This window comes from Scyliorhinus canicula, chromosome 28, assembly GCF_902713615.1.
Source record: "Scyliorhinus canicula chromosome 28, sScyCan1.1, whole genome shotgun sequence".
Taxonomy (NCBI): Eukaryota; Metazoa; Chordata; class Chondrichthyes; order Carcharhiniformes; family Scyliorhinidae; genus Scyliorhinus; species Scyliorhinus canicula.
In genome coordinates this window covers 1,644,636-1,654,068 of record NC_052173.1, presented here as the reverse complement: position 1 = coordinate 1,654,068, position 9,433 = coordinate 1,644,636, and the positions used below count along the sequence as shown (strand labels likewise).

The window sequence follows — 9,433 nt, the reverse complement described above, 5'->3', positions numbered from 1 at the left end:
AGACTAGGTGCTGGACAGATTCGTTTGAATAACTGAATTCCCGTACCAGCCTCCCCGAACAGGCGCCGGAATGTGGCGACTAGGGGCTTTGCACAGTAACTTCATTGAAGCCTACTCGTGACAATAACTGATTTTCATTTCATGAAATGTTTGGTGGCCAACACGGGCATTGACAACTTGGACAATGGCGCCGGCTCTGTGCTGAAACACAGCAGGTGGCGCCACTCCTTCAGAATTGGCTGCAAACTCTCAAGGACAACATCGTAATCTTCAATAATCAGTCTATATATCGAATAAAAGTGCCGGTGTTTTCCTCAAGAGAAGCAGAAAAACAACTCGACTCCTCGCATAACCTGACTGTCGAGTGTTCCAGAACAATTCAACGACTTTACCATTCTGGAACTTTCCAGGTCGCTCGGGCAACTTATTGAAGACTGTCTAATGTTACTCACTGGTGTTTCACGGACTAAAGAAAACGTATCAGGGGGATAACTGAAGGTTGATCATATTCAACGAATTTCGACTGCACGAAGTTCTTTCTCGGCGTTTGTGACTCGGCGCGCGCCTTTCCGAGCGGCTTTCGGAATCGCTCGGTTTTTTCCGCCCGCCAGCCGCCTGGGCGGCCGGAAGTGACGTGTTGGGAGTGAGCGGCGGAGCCGAGTTGGTCAGAGTTTTGTTGCGAGTCCAGTGTGAGAAGTGGCACTGTCGTCGTCTCTGCTGAAGGAGGTTCACCTCTGACCTTCTCTCTTTTTAAAAGAACAAAACAAAAAAAAAAAAAATCCTTCCTGAAATAATTGTTTGCTCTGCCTCTTTAGCATTGGAAAGTCACCAGGTGGGAGGGAAAATTACGAGGCGAGTTTCCCAGGAAAAGCTTCTCTCAGACTGCGAGCCCAGGCGTTGGGATCAGGCTGACCACCTGGCTGTTTTAATTAAGTGGAGAGGGAATTTGAGAGAAAGAGAGGACAAAGGCTTGATTCTTACTATTGGATCGCTGCCGTCTGGAAAACAAAAGCAAGCAACTGGAGGCGAGGAAAGGAAGCTTGATCATTGACTGCAAGCTTCATTTGTTGTTTGGGGGGGGGGGGGGGGGGGATTGTGAGACAAAAAAAAAAGACCCAAAGTGCTGACTGATCACTGGGCCCCTTTGCAGAATCGCCCCCACAAACAAAGGGCTTTGTGACAGAGAAAGCTCACCCCTCGCCCCCACACCCCCCCCCCCCCCCCCCCGCCCCGCTTCAAGTAATTAGACTCGCCTGTCCCGATTTTTTTTCTTAAGGCCAGATTCTTTCCTAAAATATCGCACGGATAACAGGGGAGTGATCACTAATCCTGCACATTTCTGACACTCTGCAGTGGACAGAACCAAAATAATCTTATTCATTGTTGTCGGTTTGCAGCGAGTTCAAGACGAGTCCCGGGGACGCTGCTGAGAAGAAGGAGACCTTCCAACGGAAACTGCACCTTCCTGCTTGGAGGAGCGAAGAAGGTGAAGATCACTCAGCTCCCCCCGTTTTGCCAAGTCGAACTCGGTGACTGTGCACCTAAAACTTCCTTTTCAAAAGAACGCAGATGGCGAAAAAGCAAAATCAGAAGGGTGAGTGAAAACCTGGGAAAGATATGAATACCTCGAGTGCCAATTTGCTTTTCTATCACTTTCATCCAGTGGTCTTCAACTTGCCTCTTAATTTTGAAGATGATTTTGTAATCCATTTGTCAAAGCAATATCGCAAGGCTTTGATTTGTTGTAAAGGGCTTCTTCACAACAGACAATACGTTTAGATTACTTCAGAAGCAGACTTTTTGAATCCCAGGTGTTCAGTGCAGGATTAAGTAGTGAATTCTAACAAAATGATTCCCTTCCATAGTTTTGAAATTGGAGAAAGAGGAGCGGATGTGGGAGCATATTGCACACAGTGGAAAATAAGGGTGAAATTTGTAGACGAATTAGATTGATACACAGGTGGATTTTAATCATCCAAAAATAGGCAATGTTTGTGGTGAGAAGAGCGAGCTTTTTCTGTCATGTTTAGGGGCAGAGTGTCTGCCATCAATCAGACGGTAATACTCTTGCCTTCCAGGTCCTACTTCAGGGTTTATCCACAAAAATCATTGCCGGCACTCCAGTGCAGTGCTTGAGGAGTGCTGTACTGTCAGAAGAGCTATGTTTTGGATGAGACATTAAACTGATACCACTTTTGCCTGCTCGGGTTGATGTAAAAGATCCCTTGACACTATTTCAAAGAAGAGCAGGGGAGTTGTGATGGGTGTCCTGGCCAGTATTTATCCCTCAATCACATCACAAAAACAGATTATCTGCTCATTATCACATTGCTATTTGTGGGGTTTTCTGTGGACAAATTAGCTGCTGTATTTCCTACATTACAACAATGACTATGCTACAAAAAGTACTTTGTTGGCTGTAGAGCACTTTGATATGTCCGGTGGTAATGAAAAGTGCTATCTAATTTTTCTCTCTCTGTGTTTTCGGTCATTGTTTTGCTACTCCCAAAAGGAAGGAAGTGCAAACTGTTCAGATTTTGGATAATAAAGTATGCCACATATAAGGGAAAGATGGAAAACAATATCAATAAAGTACTGATTATTGGCTCAATATAATAATAGAAAAGTAAAAATTTAAGTCCAAGACAAGAGTTCTAGTTAGGAAGGGATCTTGGCCGAGGGAAAAATGGCAAACAGAACCATAGATCAGTAATATATTTAAGCGGGAGATGCAATGCATGCAAATCAAGTACATTCCAATGATGGGGAAAAGGTGTCCTGAAGGATTGGGTTAAATGGCTGAAATGGGAAATCAGACCAAATTCAAAACTTTATTGAGTTTTAACACGGCAATAATAAAAATGAAAGGACCAATAGAAAGAATATGTAGAAAAACTACAAATCGAGATTAGAACAGCTAATGTGTTAGAGGGAATTAGCAAACTAAAAGCAATAAAAGATTTACTATATGGACACAGTCATAAAACAAATGGACACAGTCATAAAACAATGGTCAATGTAGGGGTCGGACTACATGTCCGCGATACTATCGACCTTTGTCTCACTTTTCACGTGGATGTTGGATATTGTAACCAGAGGTCATCAAAGTTAATATTCAGTGAGAAATGGTGCTAAGAAGTTACTGAAACTAAAGAAGTTATAGAAAAATAATTTGGAACCTGAATATCTAGAAGTAATGGGCCATTCAATTACTGGTAAATTGCTGAGGCTATGTGAGCTGCCATTGAAGGGCCCATTGTCTCACACAGCACATGCATTTTCAAAAATAAAAAACTGTCCTTCTTTCCAGTATTGCCAGAACCCTAGTGTATTACTTTACCACGCAAGCATCAACTGTCAACTATTTCTCTGGGCAGAGTGAGGCCGATTATAATGGAAGCTGTTGAGTTTTAACAAAGGACAAAGAAAAGTACAGCACAGGAACAGGCCCTTCAGCCCTCCAAGCCTGTGCCGACCATGCTGCCCGTCTAAACTAAAATCTTCTACGCTTCCTGGGTCCGTATCCCTCTATTCCCATCCTATTCATGTATTTGTCAAGATGCCCCTTAAATGTCACTATCGTCCCTGCTTCCACCACCACCTCCGGCAGTGAGTTCCAGGCACCCACTTACCCTCTGTGTAAAAAAAAAACTTGCCTTGTACATTTCCTCTAAACCTTGCACCTTAAACCTATGCCCCCAAGTAATTGACTCATCTACCCTGGGAAAAAGCCTCTGACTATCCACTCTGTCCATGCCCCTCATTATTTTGTTGATCTCTATCAGGTCACCCCTCAACCTCTGTTGTTCCAGTGAGAACAAACCAAGTTTATTCAACCTCTCCTCATAGCTAATGCCCTCCATACCAGACAACATCCCTCTCTAAAGCCTCCACATCCTTCTGGTAGTGTGGAGACCAGAATTGAACTCTATACTCCAGGTGTGGCCTAACCAAGGTTCTATACAGCTGCAACGTGACTTGCCAATTTCTATACTCAATGCCCCGGCCAATGAAGGCAAGCATGCCGTATTCCTTCTTGACTACCTTCTCCACCTGTGTTGCCCCTTTCAGTGACCTGTGGACCTGTGCACCTCGATCTCCCTGACTGTCAATACTCTTGAGGATTTTGCCATTCACTGTATCCCGACCTGTATTAGACCTTCCAAAATGCATTACCTCACATTTTACCGGATTAAACTCCATCTAGAAATAGGAAGATAGAGCAGCTAAACATGTGGCTAAACAGCTGGTGTAGGAGGGAGGGTTTCTGTTATCTGGGCCACTGGGAGCTCTTCCGGGGCAGGTGTGACCTGTATAAGAAGGATGGGTTGCATCTAAACTGGAGAGGCATAAATATCCTGGCCGCGAGGTTTGCTAGTGTCACACGGGAGGGTTTAAACTAGTATGGCAGGGGGGTGGGTACTGGAGCAATAGGTCAGAAAGTGAAAGCATTGAGGGAGAACTAGGGAATGGGGCCAATATGGCTCTGAGGAAGAGCAGACAGGGAGATGTTGCTGAAAACAGCGGGTCTGGTGGCCTGAAGTGCATATGTTTTAATGCAAGAAGTATTATGGATAAGGCAGATAAACTTAGAGCTTGTATTAGTACTTGGAACTATTATGTTGTTGCCATTACAGAGACCTGGTTGGGGAAGGACAGGATTGGCAGCTAAATGTTCCAGGAATTAGATGTTTCAGGTGGGATAGAGTGGGATGTAAAAGGGGTGTCGGAGTTGCGCTACTGGTTAAAGAGAATATCACAGCTGTACAACGGGAGGACACCTCAGAGGGCAGCGAGGCTATATGGGTAGAAATCAGGAATAAGAAAGGTGCAGTCACAATGTTGGGGGTTTACTACAGGCCTCCCAACAGCCAGCGGGAGATAGGTAGACAGATTTTGGAAACGAGTAAAAACAACAAGGTTGTTGTGATGGGAGACTTCAACTTCCCCAATATTGACTGGGACTCACTTAGTGCTCGGGGCTTAGACAGGGCAGAGTTTGTAAGGAGCATCCAGGAGGGCTTCTTAAAACAATATGTAGATAGTCCAACTAGGGAAGAGGCTGTACTGGACCTGGTATTGGGGAATGAGCCTGGCCAGGTGGTAGAAGTTTCAGGAGGGGAGCATTTCGGGAACAGTGACCACAGTTCATTAAGTTTTAAAGTGCTGGTGGACAAGGATAAGAGTGGTCCTAGGGTGAATGTGCTAATTTGGGGGAAGGCTAATTATAACAATATTAGGCAGGAACTGAAGAACCTAGATTGGAGGCGGATGTTTGAGGGGAAATCAACATCTGACATGTGGGAGGCTTTCAGATGTCAGTTGAAAGGAATTCAGGACCGGCATGTTCCTGTGCAGAAGAAGGATAAATACGGCAAATTTCGGGAACCTTAGATAACGAGAGATATTGTAGGCCTCGTCAAAAAGAAAAAGGAGACATTTGTCAGGGCTAGGAAGCTGGGAACAGACGAAGCCTGTGTGGAATATAAGGAAGGAAATTAAGCAAGGAGTCAGGAGGGCTAGAAGGGGGTCACGAAAAGTTATTGGCAAATAGGGTTAAGGAAAATCCCAAGGCTTTCTACACGTACATAAAAAGCAAGAGGGTAGCCAGGGAAAGGGTTGGCCCACTGAAGGATAGGCAAGGGAATCTATGTGTGGAGCCAGAGGAAAGGGGCGAGGTACTAAATGAATACTTTGCATCAGTATTCACCAAAGAGAAGGAATTGGTGGATGTTGAGTCTGGAGAAGGGTGTGTAGATAGCCTGGGTCACATTGAGATCCAAACAGACGAGGTGGTGGGCGTCTTGAAAAATATTAAGGTAGATAGTCCCCAGGGCCTGATGGGATCTACCCCAGAATACTGAAGGAGGCTGGAGAGGAAATTGCTGAGGCCTTGGCGGAAATCTTTGTATCCTCACTGTCTTCAGGTGATGTCTCGGAGGACTGGAGAATAGCCAATGTTGTCCTTTGTTTAAGAAGGGTGGCAAGGATAATCCAGGGAACTACAGGCCGGTGAGCCTTACGTCAGTGGTAGGGAAATTACTGGAGAGAATTCTTCGAGACAGGATCTACAGGAAGCAAATGGGCGTATTAGCGAGAGGCAGCATGGTTTTGTGAAGGGGAGGTCGTGTCTCACTAACTTGATAGAGTTTTTCAAAGAGGTCGCAAAGATGATTGATGCAGGTAGGGCAGTCATGTTGTCGATATGGACTTCAGTAAGGCCTTTGACAAGGTCCCTCATGGTAGACTGGTGCAAAAGGTGAAGTCACGGGATCAGGGGTGAGCTGGCAAGATGGATACAAAACTGGCTAGGTCATAGAAGGCAGAGAGTAGCAATGGAAGGGTGCTTTTCTAATTGGAGGGCTGTGACTAGTGGTGTTCCACAGGGATCAGTGCTGGGACCTTTGCTGTTTGTAGAATATATAAATGATTTGGAGGAAAATGTAACTGGTCTGATTAGTAAGTTTGCAGATGACACAAAGGTTGGTGGAATTGCGGATAGCTTCTTCCATGACCCCTGAAGAAATGCAGGGAACAGTTGGGTATATGAGACAAAACCAAGAAGTTCTTGTAAATAGAGAGACTTGGATTGAAGTTGAAGTGCTTCTGCCATGTACTATTGTTACCAGTTATTTCATACATAGTTGACAGTTATATCTGGATGAAGTTGAAGACCCTCTACTGGCATCAAAACAATTGAAAGTGATGTGAGCATCAACCACATTGATTGGAGTCAGCAGGTGGTTTCAATCACTTTTGCACTTCATGCCAGCATGGATGACACTCTGGTCTGAATTATATATGTGTTCCAAAGAAAATTAAAGATTTTGTTTGAGGCTAACTTGTTTACATCTGTTTTTCCTTCCTCTATTTTGCACTGGTCTATCACTTCCTCCTCGGTCTGCACTGTGTGATAGGCTTAGGGGGAGCAGAATTCTTAAAATGCATCCAGGAGAACCTTTTTATAATAAATTTAACTACCCAATTATTATTTTTTCTGGTTTAGCTCACTGGGCTAAATCACTGGCTTTTCAAGCAGGCCAGCAGCACGGTTCGATTCCCGTACCAGCCTCCCTGGACAGGCACCGGAATGTGGCGACTAGGGGCTTTTCACAGTAACTTCATTGAAGCCTACTCGTGACAATAAGCAATTTTCATTTCATTAATGGGCAATTTAGCATGGCCAATCCACCTAACCTGCACATCTTTAGGTTGTGGGGGTGAGACCCACGCAGACACTGGGGGAATGTGCAAACTCCACATGGACAGTGACCCGGGGCCGGGATTGAACCCAGGTCCTCGGTGCAGTGAGGCAGCAGTGCTAACCACTGTGCCACTCTTAGCCAGGAGAGCCTTTTAGCCAAACATAGAAGGTCCTACAAGAGATGGGACGGTCTTGTACTTAGGTTGAAGTATCAGTGGGGGAGCATTTTGCAGACAGTGATCATAACTCCGTTAGATTCAAGATTGATCTGGAAAAGGACAAGGATAGGGCTGAGATCAAATTTCTAAACTGGGGGGGAAGGCCGATTTTCATGAGATCAGATATGATTTGGCCAGAGTGGACTGGGAGCAGATACTTGTAGGTAAATCTGTGACAAAGCAGTGGGTCACATTCAAGAAGGAAATAGGGAGAGTGCAGGGCCAACATGTTTCAATCAAGAAAAAGGGTGGGACCAACAAATCCAGTGAACCCTGGATATCAAAGGATATACAGCATTGGATAAGGAGCAAATGGGAGGCTTGTGGCAGATATCAAGGGTTGAAAACAGCAGAAACCCTAGATGCATATAGAATGTGCAAGTGGGAACTTAAAAAGGAAATTAGGAGAGCAAAAAGGGGACATGAAAGGATAATGACAGGTAAAATAAAGGAAAATCCTAAGTTGTTTTCAAGTAGGTTGAGGGTAAAAGGATAACTGGGGAAAGAGTAGGGTCCATTAAGGACCACAGGGTAATGTGTGTGTGGAGCTGGAGGATGTAGGTAGGGTTCTAATGAATACTTTGTATTCAGTCATGGGAGGGACATTGTGGGTATAGAAATTGGGGAGAGGGACTGGGTGAGCAGCACAGTGGTTAGCATTGTTGCTTGAGTTAGATATGAATGTAGGAGGGTTGATGAGTAATTTTGTGGATGACACATAAATTGGTGGGATGGGACTTCCGGTTGCAGCTCCCGCTGACAACGGACTTTTGGGCACTTGGGCGACGATTCCCGGTGTGGGAAGGAAACAGTGAGGATCCCCCAGCGCTGTATGGAGTGGACCAGGAGTGGGGCGATCAAGAAAGCTGCTTTGGAGAAGAGAGGAGAACGGGCGTGAAAAAGCAAGATGGCGGCAGGCGGAGATCAGGCAGCGTGGGCTCAGTGGTCACGGGAGCAGCAGGAGTTTTTAAGAAGCTGCTTTGCGGATTTAAAGGCGGAGATGCTGGCCCCTATGAAGGCGTCGATAGAAAGGCTGGTGGAGACCCAGAAGATGCAGGGGACAGCGATCAAGGAGGTGCAGCAGAAGGCCTCTGATAATGAGGACGAGATCCTGGGCCTAGTGGTTAGAGTGGAGGCGCACGAGGTGCTGCACAAAAGATGGCAGGAGAAGCTGGAGGACCTGGAGAATAGGTCAAGGAGGCAGAACCTGTGGATTCTGGGTCTCCCTGAAGGCGTGGAGAGGTCGGATGTTGGGGCGTATGTGACCACGATGCTGGGGACACTGATGGACGTGGGGGCCTTCCCGCGGCCCCTGGAGCTGGACGGGGCGCACAGTCCTGGCAAGGAAGCTTAAGGCGAACGAGCTGCTGAGAGCCATGGTGGTAAGGTTTCACCGACAAGGAATGTGTCCTGCAATGGGCAAAGAAGGAGCAAAGCAGTAAGTGGGAGAACTGCGAGATCCATATCTACCAGGACTGGGGTGCAGAGCTGGCTAAGAGGCGTGCCGGATTCGGGCTGCTACAACTGGTTAAGCTATGGGTACCAAGACCGGCACCATTATTTTGATATGCCGGATGAGGCATGGACCTTTTATTAAGAACGAGAAGCTGGGCTTGAATTTAAAAAAAAAAAAATGTTTTTCTTTTAAAGAGTACCCAATTATTTTTTCCAATTAAGGGGCAATTTAGCGTGGCCAATTCACCTAACCTGCACATCTTTGGGTTGTGGGGGTGAAACCCACACAGACACGGGGAGAATGTGCAAACTCCTCATGGACAGTGTCCCAGAGCCGGGATTCGAACCCAGGTCCTCAGCGCCGTAGGCAGCAATGCTAACCACCGTGCTGCCCGAAGCTGGACTTGAATTAATGGACTGCTGTATGTTGTTAGGGCACCCCAGTGGGGTGGAGGGGGCGGTGTTATGTTGGTTTTCCCCCGTGTTTTCTGCTTACGGGACGGGTGTACGTGCACACCAATGCCCCTCTGATTCTCAGTGCTTCCCAGGGTCCTGC

The 9,433-nt window shown here is 46.2% G+C and overlaps 1 protein-coding gene across 4 annotated transcripts in view; it reads left to right on the top strand.

The window, feature by feature from the left end:
* The first annotated feature begins 275 nt into the window (after positions 1 to 275).
* The window catches only part of spats2 (spermatogenesis associated serine rich 2), a 164,444-nt gene continuing 155,286 nt past the window's right edge, over positions 276 to 9,433 (top strand). The window contains exons 1-2 of one of the 4 annotated variants that reach the window (XM_038786370.1): positions 276 to 498; positions 1,398 to 1,594. In XM_038786370.1, coding sequence (XP_038642298.1) covers positions 1,570 to 1,594 — 25 coding nt within the window. In that variant the 5' untranslated portion in view covers positions 276 to 498; positions 1,398 to 1,569. Of the gene's footprint in view, positions 499 to 604; positions 1,026 to 1,397; positions 1,595 to 9,433 lie in introns of those variants that run through there. The other 3 variants (XM_038786369.1, XM_038786368.1, XM_038786366.1) reach the window with 3 other exon arrangements.